This window comes from Nerophis lumbriciformis, linkage group LG23, assembly GCF_033978685.3.
Source record: "Nerophis lumbriciformis linkage group LG23, RoL_Nlum_v2.1, whole genome shotgun sequence".
Lineage (NCBI taxonomy): Eukaryota > Metazoa > Chordata > Actinopteri > Syngnathiformes > Syngnathidae > Nerophis > Nerophis lumbriciformis.
In genome coordinates this window covers 26,162,192-26,177,367 of record NC_084570.2, presented here as the reverse complement: position 1 = coordinate 26,177,367, position 15,176 = coordinate 26,162,192, and the positions used below count along the sequence as shown (strand labels likewise).

Sequence of the window (15,176 nt, the reverse complement as noted above, 5' to 3'; positions counted from 1 at the left end):
TATGTATATTATGATCAGATAATGTTAAAGTTGAAAAAATATGCAATGTTTTGGCATACATACATTTGTTCTATCAAAATGGAGAAAACGAATATATTTAGGAAGAAATAGAAAGTATTTTATTGACGCATATAATTTCCACGTTTTTGCGGGCCACATAAAATTATATGGCCAGCCAAATTTGTTCAGTGTTTCTTAACCGTAGGGCCGATGCTTACTGTTGGGCTGCGAGTGCCCTCTAGATGGCCACCAAAAATATATTTTTTCTCAGATCACTTGTGGCAGTAAGGACAGTATCAAACGAAAAAGTCTGGAGCTAAAGTCACAAAAAAATTTCTTTAGCGCAAAAATTAGGACTAAAGTGGGGAAACTTTGATTTCATTTTCACTTAAATTTTATTAACAGTTTATTTAAGAAACATATATTATTATTATTATTATTATGTATCTATTTAGTAAGAATGTATTTATTTTAATACTGCATAATTGTATGTACATTTATCTTTTCATCAGTTTTCATGAGTCCCCTCTTTTGCAGTATATTTGATTAGTATTTATTTTTGTAATCAGCCTGACCGAAACCTTAATAATAATATTTGTGATTAACACAATGCTTTCATATAATTTGGTAAGATTTATCCTGTTAAACTGTAAGTAGGTTAGATATAATTATTGAATATCGTTAAAATCAAGATTATTTTTACTTTTTCGGTGTCAATATTTGATTGGGTCTCTTTGTAGTGGAAAAGATGGGTCCCGAGGTAAAAAAAAAAAAGTTAAGAACTCCTGGTTTTTCAATAATGAAAATAATAAACACTAAATAGCAACACGGTACTGTAAAAAAAGTATTTTCAAATGATGATTTAAAAAAAAAAAAAAAAATCTTATTAATCCATCCATCCATCCATTTTCTACCGCTTGTCCCTTTCGGGGTTGCGGGGGTGCTGGAGCTTATCACACTTTTGAATTTGGATTAATCATGATTAATCACATGTTATTACTCACTTGCATAATTTATATCAACTTAAAAAGACCCCAATGTTTGGACGCAATCATCCAGGAACATGTTTTCAAATGCTTTACTTGAATGCATGTCATTTATTTGCTCAACACTTTAATCTAAAGTCAGGGTGTATTTTTGTATGTTAAGGAGCATGTACGAACAAAATAAATTGCGTGATTAATCTACACCAAGGATGTCCAAACTTTTTGACGGGGGGGTGCATTGGGCTTAAAAAATTAGGCAGAGAGCCGAAAGCTGACTGCGTGCAAAGTAACAATATGTATATTTAAGTACATACTGTCCAGGGTGTACCCCGCCTTCCGCCTGAATGCAGCTGAGATACGCTCCAGCACCCTCTGCGACCCCGAAAGGGACAAGCGGTAGAAAATGGATGGATGGATGGATTATTATAATAATATAATGTATATGTAATTAATAATTATTATAATTAGTTATTAAGAGTATGTGAAAATTCGACTCCTACCTTGTTTACTTCCGTGACGACCTCCTTAAAGTTTTTTAATCAATTGGAAACATCAAGCAGCTAAAATGTGGCAAACATGGATACGTGTGTAGAGATTGTTTTGCATTCTTTTCATCATCAATTGCAATGGATTTAAAAGGCTGCAATTTTGATTTTTTTTATGCTGATTGGACTTTTTTTTTATAACATCCACAAAGTTCAATGAGCAGGTTGTGTTATGTTTGACCATGTTTGTTGAATTTTTGTGGTGGGTGAATTTTTATTTTATTTTATTTTATTTTTTTTATTTTTTATTTATTAAATCAACATAGAAAAAAACACACGATACACTTTCAACTAGTGCATCAACCCAAAAAAAAAAACCTCCCTCCCCCATTCACACTCATACACACCCACTCACACAAAAGGGGTTGTTTCTTTCTGCTACCAATATTCTGGTTCCCACAACATGGACAACACTTCTGCAAGGGACACAGTCCCTGAAGCACACTTGATTGTTTGTGCTGCTGGTCCACTAACATTTTCATTTAATTACTTTTTTTTTTAATGTAATTATTTTTATATTGTTTTACTTTCTTTTTTATCCAAGAAAAGATTTATTTATCTTATCTAAAAAAAAAAGAAAAAAAAAGGGACCTTATCTTCACCAGACCTGGTTGTAAATGAAATTAGCTTCGTTTAAAGGTTTTTTTTTAAACCAGGTCCTGTCCAGATAATGTCCAAGTCGGGTTCAGCAACACACACCTTCATTCATGTACACTGAAGAAAAAAAAATAAAATAGAAACATTTTGGAACACAACAGATTGCAAATTACATTTTCAAAACAAAAAAACAAAACAAAAAAAAAAGTATGTACAGTCCAGATTATGTTCAGGTCACTAAAAATTAGGGAATACAACAACAGATAGCATATAATCTATAAACATAATTACACTTTCAACATAAGCCTTTGAGGACTTCCCATCTTTTTTTATGTTTTTTGGCATCATTATCGTTTTCAACCATGTAACTTTCTAAAGTTAAAAAATACTGAATAAATGTTTTAAAGAAAGTAATACTAAGTGAATATCTGTTTTTGGCCTTAAAAATAAACCTTTTACCGAGTACTATAATTAAATTGATTAAATCATGATTGTCAATGAACTCTCCCAAAATAACAGAAACCACATCAAGCTTCATAAACAAACCAATCCTTAAACACATTTTTTCAACTTCCACCCAAAAAGAAGACACAATATGACAATACCAAAACAAATGCAGGGTGGATTCAGACTCCTGACAACAAAATCAGCAGTCATCTGACTCTGTCATATTCCATAATTGTAACATTTTCCCCGTGGGTAAGAAGTTATAAATAATTTTAATTTGAAAATAACGATTTTGCACATCAATAGTAGTTTTATAGATTAGTTTGAATATGGCATCCCACGGCAACGGGCAGTCAAAAAAGTCCTCCCATTTTCCAAATGTGTTGTATGGGGCAGCCTTCAAAGATTTCTTTATTAAATAAAACTTATATATTTTTCTATTTATTTTAGTTCCTTTTTGCCAACTCGAATTTCTTATTAGAGGTTTACAAACTAATAATTTAGTAGTTCCATAATTAATTATTTGTTTCCATCTTTTCCCAATGACTCCAGTTAGTTGATTAAATGAAAAGCTTGAACAAGCATCACCATACGTAGTTATAAATTCATCATACTTCATAATCTTACCATTCTCATTAATAATATCATTGACAAAAATGATTCCTCTTTCAAACATATTTTTCCAAAAGAAAGGCTTTCCATCTATTACAATATTAGAGTTCATCCATATTATCTGCTGCAAAATATCGTCTCTTTTTTCTGGCACATAAAATTGAAAACACCACCATGAGTGGATTGTTTCCTTTATTAACCCCGCCATGTTTCCCAGCAGACTCTCTACATAAGAAAAATGGGAGGGGATCACTTTTAAAAAAGGATACAATTTCTTTTGATACAATACATGTTTTTTGTCCAACAGGACACTTGTGTACCACTCAGTGTTTAAATACATCTTTGGAACAATTGATGCTTTTAAAGACAGACACATAGCTTCAAGGTTGAGAAGTTTCAGGCCCCCATATTCATACTCATTGTACAAAACCTTTCTTTTAATCTTTTCTGGTTTGCCGTCCCAGACAAAATCGAAGACCTTCCGCTCATAAATCTTTAAAAAGTTTTGTGATGGAGCTGGTAATGACAAAAACAAATAAATAAACTGAGGAATAATTAACAAGTTGACAATAGATATTTTACCATACAAGGTTAAGGATTTCCCTTTCCATAATTGCATAATTTTGTCCAGCTTTCTTAGTCGATTATCATAATTTATTGAGCCTAGGTCTTCCAGATTCTCTGGGACAACAACACCAAGTATATTAACTGGACCATCTGTCCACAAAACAGGCACTTTGCATTCTATTCGAAAGGACGTTCCCTTTAGTTTTCCGATCCTTAACATTTTACATTTATCATAATTAAGCTGAAGGCCTGATTGCTGTGAAAATATGTCCAAAAGATTAAGAAGGTTCCGCAAACAATGAGGATTGGGGCTGATAAAGAAGCTTGTATCGTCTGCATACATTGTTATTTTACTTTCAATATTATTATTAATGAGCCCTTCAATATTTTTATTCAATCTAACTTTAATCGCCAATATTTCCATAGCAATAATAAATAAGTATGGAGACAAGGGGCACCCTTGTTTTAGACCTCTAAATAGCGGTATTGTCCCAGAGATGTATCCATTGTTAATAATTCTACAGTTAGTTTTATTATATAGCGTCTTGATCCAGTGTAATAAGGAGTTGCCAAAATTGAAAAAAAAACTAAGCTTTTACAAATAAAATCTATGCTAATTTTGTCAAATGCCTTCTCCAGGTCAGCTACAAAAATGAATCCTCTTTTATTTTCCATATTATAATTTTCTATAATTTCTAATAACTGTCTAATATTGTTTCCTATGTTTCTTCCTTGTAGGAAACCTGATTGATCTTGGTGAATAATATTTGACAAAACAGACTTAAGTCGTGTAGCCAAACATTTTGCCACTATCTTAGCATCGTAACACTGAAGTGTTATTGGCCTCCAATTTTTTAGATAAACTGGGTCTTTGTACTGACCATTTATTTCCTGTTTCAATAGTAAAGAAATAAGACCTTCTGTTTGAGTGTTAGACAAAAAACCTGTTTTATACGAGTAATTAAAACTAGAAAGCAATGGTTTCTTAAATTCTTCATAAAATACTTGATAAACCTCAATAGGTATTCCATCTACGGTAATCCTGGGGTTTTCTCTGGATGAAAGGATTTAACAGTTTCCACAATTTCTTCCTCTCTAATGAGGCCTTCACATGAATGGCTTTCTTCTGAATTCAATTTTCTTTCATAATTTTCTGGAAAAAAAATTGTAATTTCAGGAGGAATTACCGGATTAGAAAAAATATTTTTAAAGTAATTTTCCATTTATTTCAACAATGTGGTGTGTGTGTCCAATACCTTTCCATTTGTTTTAATAAGCTTGGAAATGTTCTTTTTAGAACGATTTTTTGTTTGGATATTTAAAAATAATTTTGAACACTTCTCACCTTTTTTCATCCAGATTGCTCTGTTGCAGTCATAACTTTTCAATAATTGTTTTTCAACTAAATCTGCTAACTCCTCTTGTTTGGCTGTAAAGGAATTCAGTTGCTCACTAGTTAGATTATCATTACTATCAATGTTTTTTTGTAAATCCTACATTTCTTTCTTTAATTCCTGTTCTGCCATTTTAAGTTGTTTTTTTTTCCATGAAGAGTACGAAATGGCATATCCCCTAAAACAACATTTGAAGGCTTCCCAGACTATTTGGGGATTTGATGATCCTACATTATTTTTTAAAAAGTCAGTAATAAATTGCTTTGTTTTTTCAATAAATTCCTCATCCTGTAAAAGCATTTGATTAAACTTCCAATATCCGGGCCCACGTGTATTTTCTTCAATTGCAATATTTAATCCTATACAATTATGATCAGAACGCAATTTATCATCGATTGATATTGCAGTCACTTTGTTTAGCAATGAAAATGATATCAAAAAATAGTCAATACGACTTGCCTAGTTTTGTCTTCTCCATGTATACCGTACTAACCTAGGGTTTTTGAATCTCCAGATATCAATTAAATCAAATGCATCCATAACATTTTGAATCTTTTGTAAAGATTGAGGATGATAATTCATTGAAAATAGTGAATTTTTTTTCCTGCACAATAACTAGGGAAAGTTGTTCGAATTGGGTCATATAAATGAATGCTGTGCATATATTCACCGGGATGTACAATTAATGGTCACTGGTATGAGTTCCTTTTTCGTTGGCGACCAGATGTTGATAAAACGGCGTCTGTCAGACCACTAACTATTTGAATATGATATGAAATCTGAGATAGGCTCCAGCGCCCCCGCGACCCCAAAGGGAATAAGCGGTAGAAAATGGATGGATGGATGAAATCACTGTTAATTGCTAATTGGACTATTGCCAGTGGGCTGTAGTTCGGGCACCCTTGATTTACACTGCAGACCTCCATGATTAACGTGATAATTTGTGTGATTAATCATATGAGTTAATTCATTATTTTTGACAGCCCAAATACAAATCTATACATAATATATTATAAATAATCACCTGTTAAGAAGTAATAAGTCAATAAAATTTAGGATAAATGATACACTCTGGTTGTTAACATTCTGCTTTTTCCATATGCATTGTAAACATAATATGGTACATTGTTTGAGTTCCTTCAACAATTCCCTAAAGTTCCCATATTCTTGTTGAATGTCATTATTTTGTTGTTAGGTCTGTGCATTATTTTAGCCATTTGTAAATGTACCGGATCTGGGAATTTCATGTACTTAAACATATGGCAAGATGACTTCTTATTCATTCTCACCAATTTCTTTCCAAGTATGTCATCAAGAAGCTCAATTTAACCACCTCGTCAAAGCGGGAACGGCGGGCCGCAGAGCAGGAGGCGCAGCTTCTGTCCCAGCTGCGACATCCCAACATCGTCACGTACAGGGAGTCCTGGGAAGGCGCTGACCTCCAGCTTTACATTGTCATGGGCTTCTGCGAAGGAGGCGACCTCTATCACAGGCTCAAGCAGCAAAAGGGTGAGCTCCTACCTGAGAGGCAGGTGGTAGAGTGGTTCGTCCAGATTGCCATGGCGCTGGAGGTAGGTTTCCCATAAAATTACAAGTCCGTGTGAAGTCAAATTATGTTAAGTCGCTTCCGTGATCACTTTCAGTACCTGCATAAAAGGAACATTCTTCATCGGGACCTTAAAACGCAGAATATCTTCTTGACAAAGACCAACATTATCAAAGTCGGGGACCTTGGCATTGCACGAGTATTGGAAAACCAGAATGATATGGCCAGCACGCTCATTGGGACCCCTTACTACATGAGTCCAGAGCTCTTCTCTAATAAACCTTATAACCACAAGGTATCTCATTTACATCCCTTTTTTTTGTTGATAAAGAGAACAGTTTTACAATGGATGTGTTTTCTTTTTCTAGTCCGATGTATGGGCTTTGGGTTGCTGTGTGTATGAAATGTCCACGCTTAAACACGCCTTCAATGCCAAGGATATGAACTCGCTGGTCTATCGCATTGTAGGAGGAAAGGTAGGTTTTAAATGTATGTGTTACACCAGGGGTCCCCAACCTTTTTTCCACCAGGGACCGGTTTAATGTATGCATTATTTTCACGGACCGGCTTTTCACGTGTGGCAGATAAAAACAGCAAAAAAAATTAGCTTTAAAAATCAACTCATTATAACGCTGAAGTATTGGGAGCCCTGGGCGTGTTTCTTTGCGAAAAGATGGTCGCCGGCACGTTGATGGCATATACTATATAGCAGTGTTTCTTAACCATAGGCCGCGAGCGCCCCCTATAATGTAATGTATCTGTTTTTTCAGCTGTGGTCCGCATAGGCCACAGCGATACTTAGTTGTAATACAGTTTTCTACCACTTGGCAGTAATGACAATATTAAACAAACAGAAGAAGTCTGGCGCTTTTAAATTGTCTTTAGAGAAATTTCTTCGGCGCAAATATTATTTAATTCTGAACAAGTTTTTGATATGAATGAGAGACTTATTTTGGAAACAAATGCTTTCTCACACCTTTACAATGCAGGACTAAGCCAAAAGCGCAGGATTTAAGGCCCCAAAAGATCGTGTGACTCTGGTTATGTGTGGAAATGCTGCTGGCTTCAAAAAATCCTAGAGCCCTAAAAAATGGTGTTGATCTTTGGTTTCATTGTTTAATACAATAGTGTACTGTACTTGTTTTTTAAATCCACAAAGGTATTGTACTTTGAGAGTGTTTAAACGAGAGAAATGTGAGAAAATGTTAATGCCTGTCTGAGAAAAGTTTATAAAGTGTGTGGTTAGGGGTTTTACAGACTTAAAACATATATAAAATATGCACAATAAATGAAAAACATAGTGTTAACAAAAAAAAAAAAAAAAGAACGAAAACACATATTGAAAACAAAAAAATTAATTAACTTGTACTACACGGATTTCACTTAAAGCTGGTATTTTTTGTAACGTGACCCCAGCGTCAAACGAGGGGACAGTATATTCAATTTTGTCCTCAAAATTCTACAAACAATACCCCATAATGAGAATGTCGAATACATTTTTTTTTTAGAATTTTTAGCAAATTTATAATAAAAATTGAAAAAAAAAGAAATCCCACGTACATAAGTATTCACAGCCTTTGTCAGTAGACCTCCGAGACAGGATTGTATCGAGGCAGAAATCTTGGGAAGGGTACAGGAAAATATCTGCTGTCTTGAAGGTCCTAGTAAGAACATCATCCGTACATGGAAGAAGTTTGGAACTACCAGGACTCTTCCTAGAGCTGGCAGGTCGTCTAAACTGAACGATCGGGGGAGAAGGGCCCAAGTCAAGGAGGTGACCAAGACCATGGTCACTCTGCCAGAGGTACAGCGTTCCTCTGTTGAGAGAGGAGAACCTTCCAGAAGGACAACCATCTCTGCAGCAATCTACCAATCAGGCCTGTATAGTGGCCAGAGGGAAGCCATTTATTAGTAAAAAGTTTGCCAAAATGCACCAGAAAGACTCTCAGACCATGAGAAACAAAATTATCTGGTTTGATTAGACAAAGAGTGAAGTCTGGTGTGAATGTTTGGAGGAAACCAGGCACCACTCATCACCAGGCCAATACCATCCCTACAGTGAAGCATGGTGGCAGCATCATGCTGTGGGAATGTTATCCAGCAGCAGGAATTGGGAAACCAGTCAGGATAGAGATAAATATGAATGCAGCAATGTACAGAGACATCTTGGATGAAAGCCCCAAGCACCCAGCCAAGATATCAAAGGAATGGCTTCAAATCAACTCTGTAAATGTTCTTGAGTGGCCCCGCCATAGCCCCGGCTTGAATCTGATTGAACATCTCTGGAGAGATCTGAAAACGACTGTGCACCGACGCTTCCCATCCAACCTGATGGAGCTTGAGAGGAGCTGCAAAGAGGAATGAGTGAAAATGGCCGAAGATAGTTGTGCCAAGCTTGTGGCATCGTATTCAAAAAGACTTGAGGCTGTAATTGCTGCCAAAGGTGCATCAACAAAGTATTGAGGAAAGGCTGTCAATACTTATGTATACTTTTGTCTTTTATTGATAATACATTTGCAAATATTTCACACAAAAAAATAAATACACTTTCACATTGTCATCATGGGGTATTGTGTGGAGAATTTTGAGGACAAAAAATAATTATTCAATTTCTGAACAAGGCTGTAACATAAAATGTGGGAAAAGTGAAGCACTGTGAATACTTACAAGTGTGAAGAAGGTCCCGCATGATACGGACCCACTCCTATAATCGCATGTTGTAGACCAGGGGTCCCCAAACTTTATGACTCCGGGGCCGCATTGGGGTAAAACAATTTGGCTGGGGGCCGCACTATATATATATATATGTATATATATATGTGTTGGCCCTGCGATGAGGTGGCGACTTGTCCAGGGTGTACCCCGCCTTCCGCCCGATTGTAGCTGAGATAGGCTCCAGCGCCCCCCGCGACCCCAAAGGGAATAAGCGGTAGAAAATGGATGGATGGATATATATATATATATATATATATATACATATATATATATATATATACATATATTGCAAATATTTCGCACATATATATATATATATATATATATATATATATATATATATATATATATATATATATATATATTATATATGTATGTATATATATATATATATATATATATATATATATATATATATTATATATGTATGTATATACAAAGCCCGGTTCCATATGAGTTGGGAAATTGTGTTAGATGTAAATACAAACGGAATACAATGATTTGCAAATCCTTTTCAACCCATATTCAATTGAATGCAGTACAAAGACAAGATATTCATGATGTTCAAACTCATAAACTTTATTTATTTATTTTTGCAAATAATAATTAACTTAGAATTTCATGGCTGCAACACGTGCCAAAATAGTTGGGAAAGGGCATGTTCACCACTGTGTTACATGGCCTTTCCTTTTAACAACACTCTGGGAACTGAGCAGACACATTTTTTAAGCTTCTCAGGTGGAATTATTTCCCATTCTTGCTTGATGTACAGCTTAAGTTGTTCAACAGTCCGGGGGTCTCCGTTGTGGTATTTTAGGCTTCATAATGCGCCACACATTTTCAATGGGAGACAGGTCTGGACTACAGACAGGCCAGTCTAGTACCCGCACTCTTTTACTATGAAGCCACGTTGATGTAACACGTGGCTTGGCATTGTCTTGCTGAAATAAGCAGGGGCGTTGCTTGGATGGCAACATATGTTGCTCCAAAACCTGTATGTACCTTTCAGCATTAATGGCGCCTTCACAGAGGTGTAAGTTACCCATGTCTTGGGCACTAATACACCCCCATACCATCACAGATGCTGGCTTTTCAACTTTGCGCCTATAACAATCCGGATGGTTCTTTTCGTCTTTGGTCCGGAGGTCCATAGTTTCCAAAAACAATTTGAAATGTGGACTCGTCAGACCACAGGACATTTTTCTACTTAGTATCAGTCCATCTTAGATGAGCTCAGGCCCAGCAAAGCCGACGGCGTTTCTGGGTGTAGTTGATAAACGGTTTTCGCCTTGCATAGGAGAGTTTTAATTTGCACTTACAGATGTAGCGACCAACTGTAGTTACTGACAGTGGGTTTCTGAAGTGTTCCTGAGCCCATGTGGTGATATCCTTTATACACTGATGTCGCTTGTTGATGCAGTACAGCCTGAGGGATCGAAGGTCACGGGCTTAGCTGCTTACGTGCAGTGATTTCTCCAGATTCTCTGAACCCTTTGATGATATTACGGACCGCAGATTGTGAAATCCCTAAATTCCTTGCAATAGCTGGTTGAGAAAGGTTTTTCTTAAACTGTTCAACAATTTTCTCACACATTTGTTGACAAAGTGGTGACCCTCGCCCCATCCTTGTTTGTGAATGACTGAGCATTTCATGGAATCTACTTTTGCCTGTTCACCTGTGGGATGTTCCAAATAAGTGTTTGATGAGCATTCCTCAACTTTATCAGTATTTATTGCCACCTTTCCCAACTTCTTTGTCACGTGTTGCTGGCATCAAATTCTAAAGATAGTGATTATGAACATCAAATATGTTGTCTTTGTAGCATATTCAACTGAATATGGGTTCAAAATGATTTGCAAATCATTGTATTCCGTTTATATTTCCATCTAACACAATTTCCCAACTCATATGGAAACGGGGTTTGTATATATATATATATATATATATATATATATATATATATATATATATATATATATATATATATATATATACTGTATATATATATTATATATATATATACTGTATATATATATTATATATGTATATACTGTATATATATATTATATATATATATACTGTATATATATATATTATATATATATATACTGTATATATATATTATATGTAAATGTGTGTGTGTGTGTGTGTGTGTGTATATGTATATGTAAAAGTGTATATATGTGTGTGTATATATGTATATGTCCATGTATATATTTATTTATATGTGTATATATATATATATATGTATATGTGTATATACCGGTATGTGTATATATGTATATGTGTATATATGTATATGTGTGATATATACATATATATGTGTGTGTGTGTATATATATATATATATATATATATATATATATATATATATATATATATATATATGTACCCTATATGTATGGATTCATACATATGTATTCCTTGCGCACTAATTGACTTAAAGAGCGCACTTGTTGCATGTCACTAAATCGATGGTAAAATGCATTTTTAGACAATATGACTTTTTTTTTTTTTTTTACTTGGGACTTCCCGCGGGCCGGATTTTGGATTCTGGGGGGGGCCGTAGTTTGGGGACCCCTGTTGAAGGCAATCATGTGAACAGATTTGTTCTTTGTTACCTCAGCTGCCACAGATGCCAATTAAATATGACCCCCAGCTGGGAGAGATGATCAAGAGCATGTTGTGCAAGAAGCCCGAGGACAGGCCCGATGTCAATTTCATTCTGCGGCAGCCGTACATCAAACGGCAAATTGCCATTTTCCTGGAAGCCACCAAAGTGTAAGTGAGCCAGACTGGGCATTCGTTTTTGGATGGACTGAAATGTGATCTTTGACTCACTTTGCTGCCTCATGTCTAATTTTACATTACTTCTACAGCAGTGACGTGCAGTCACTAGAGGCAGGTGAGGCGGGGTCTCACCTGCCATCATGGAAAGAAAAAAAATGTAATTAGAATTTTTTTTAATTAAATTGTTATATGTATCCAGTGATTATACTATGAAGTTATTTTCCATTTAACTTCACCAGTTTTAGATTATTTGTATTCAAAATCGCTGAATTTTCACATTTGCCGTTCAAATACTGAGAAGAGACGGTGCGGTGATCAGCAGCCAGTTGAGGCACGTCACTCAGTTGTGCCTCAACATGGATTGCGGACTCGGCTAACTGCTGGCCTGCTGTGCAGTGAGACTGTATTGGTATATGAACTATATTATACATTTCCATAGTTTAGTTAGCTGAGGTATATAATGTACAGTGTATTTTGTCAACAACTGTATGTGTGTAACGTATTTATTGTGCTGAGCGATCATAAAACGGCTGCAAAAGACGCACTGGCTGAGGCTCGCAGTAATCCCGCCTCCTGCACCCCCGCCGTAGAATGCACCCCCTGACGGGAGTGTTATATCAACTAAAGCCCACACTTAAACTTTCCACGTGCAAGATTGAATCTATTTAAAAAAGTTATTTCATAAGAAGCCAAAAAGTGCAAAAACAATAATGTTCGTGTTGGAGGAGTTGTGAATGACTGCAGGGCCACAACATTAAGTACACCTGCAGACTGCAGGTGTACCTAATTCACAACTCCTCCAACACGAACATTATTGTTTTTGAACTTTTTGGCTTCTTATTAAATAACTTTTGTAACCTATTTTATGGGCTTTCTTCTTTGTGATGTTAAGTTCCTGTTATGCGCTGTTATACAGTATATGCCTTGAGCTCTTATTTTGAAGGCGCTAAGAGCGGAAGTGATGACACGTTGGAGTGGAGCGTAGGTTTTTGAAAGAAGGTAAATAAAGTGGTCCTCGTGTAAACTGGAGCCTCCGTGTTTGTTATTTTGTAGTTTCATACAGTATAGGCGACATTTATAAACCCTCGGTTACACTTTTTTAAATAGGGCTTTAGTTGCGGCGCATGGACTTCATTTATAAGTAAAGGTAAGACCATAATAACGTTTTTTTTATTAAATGTGCTTCTTTGTGTGTTACAGTTTGTATGTGTAAAGTTAAAGTTAAGTTAAAGTACCAATGATTGTCACACACACACACTAGGTGTAATGAAATTTGTCGTCTGCATTTGACCCATCCCCTTGTTCACCCCCTGGGATGTGAGGGGAGAAGTGGGCAGCAGCGGCGCCACGCCCGGGAATAATTGTTGGTGATTTAACCCCCAATTCCAACCCTTGATGCTGAGTGCCAAGCAGGGAAGAATGCTGATATGAGCTTTTAAACATAACCCGTTAACTGCTGCCAATCAAATGGTGAATAAGATACTCTTTAGGGTTCATATGTTTGTAAATCTGACTGTGATGAAGTCAGTGCCTCACCGGCCATCAACCTCACCGCACGTCACTGTTCTACAGTATTGTGTTCGAGTGAGTAGTTTAGTTTTCAAAATGTTTGTGAGAGCCCATCCATTTTCTGCACCACTTATCCTTTTTAGGGTCAAGCTGGAGCCTATATCAGCTGATTTCCACCGATAGCCTGCATCGCCTGCATGTACCCTGGACCGGTCGCCAGCCATTCAAAAGGCACACATACATAAACAACGGCTCTGAATCTTTTGGCACCACAAGATTCGATTTGATTTGATTCTTGGGGGTAACGATTCGAATCTTGATTCAAAACGATTCTCAATTCAAAATCTATGCTTTTTTTAATAACATCGGGTGCCAGTTCTATGATAAACTACATTCCTCCATAAAATAGATAAACAGCTCTGATACATTTTTGTGTTACTTAAAAAAACTGGTTTTGTTTAATAAAATGCTACGCAAACATTTAATAAAGTCAAATACAAATAAGGCAACAAGAGAAGTATCCAACACTTCTCTCTTCTGAAGTAAATCCGTACAGCAGGTATAGATCATCTACATCAGGGATGTCAAACTCGTTTTCATGGAGGGCCACATCGCAGTTGTAGCTGCCATCAGAGGGCCGCTTGTAACAGCGAATAATGTATGAATTTGCCTCCGGATTTCATAATTAATTATATATATATATTTTAAAGTAGACTGTCGATTTTACAGTAAAAACTTTACTTTTACAAAATTCCCCTTTTAAAATATATTGTTTATTTTTATTTTTTTACAACATTTTACGGTAAATAAAAATACAGTACCACTGTTTTTTGGAGGGGTTTTTACGGAAAAAGCTGTGTTAAATTTATATTGTTTTTTACAACATTATATTGTAAATGTAAAAACAGTACAAGTTATTTTTTTATTCTGGCAACTTAGCTGCCAGAATAAAGTTGTTGTTTTTCTACCGTAAAAACAAATGTCCCGTCTTTCCATTTACAGTAATACAACGTTAAAAACAACAACTTTAGATTTTACTGTCAAAAAGTGGCAGCTCAATCAACAGACTTTTAAAGCAAAAAAACCGTAGTCGGTTTTTTCAATTTACAGTAATGTGCTGTAAAGAACAACGTAAAATGTATTGTCAATTTTATTAATTTGATGGGTAGTTTGCTATAAAGTTAAGTATTTTTTTTAATTTTTATTTAAACAAACATGTTTGGAAAGTATGATAATATACTGCAGGGGTATCGCAGTGGGAGAATGGCCGTGCGCGACCCGAGGGTCCCTGGTTCAATCCCCACCTAGTACCAACCTCGTCATGGCCGTTGTGTCCTGAGCAAGACACTTCACCCTTGCTCCTGATGGGTGCTGGTTAGCGCCTTGCATGGCAGCTCCCTCCATCAGTGTGTGAATGTGTGTGTGAATGGGTAAATGTGGAAGTAGTGTCAAAGCGCTTTGAGTACC

The 15,176-nt window shown here is 35.8% G+C and overlaps 1 protein-coding gene across 2 annotated transcripts in view; it reads left to right on the top strand.

Annotated features, from left to right (window-relative positions):
- The window catches only part of nek4 (NIMA-related kinase 4), a 54,166-nt gene that overhangs the window by 2,709 nt on the left and 36,281 nt on the right, over window positions 1–15,176 (top strand). For both annotated transcript variants that reach the window (XM_061984895.2, XM_061984896.2), the window contains exons 2-5: window positions 6,453–6,719; window positions 6,792–6,989; window positions 7,063–7,170; window positions 12,037–12,191. In XM_061984895.2, coding sequence (XP_061840879.1) covers window positions 6,453–6,719; window positions 6,792–6,989; window positions 7,063–7,170; window positions 12,037–12,191 — 728 coding nt within the window. The remainder of the gene's footprint in view (window positions 1–6,452; window positions 6,720–6,791; window positions 6,990–7,062; window positions 7,171–12,036; window positions 12,192–15,176) is intronic.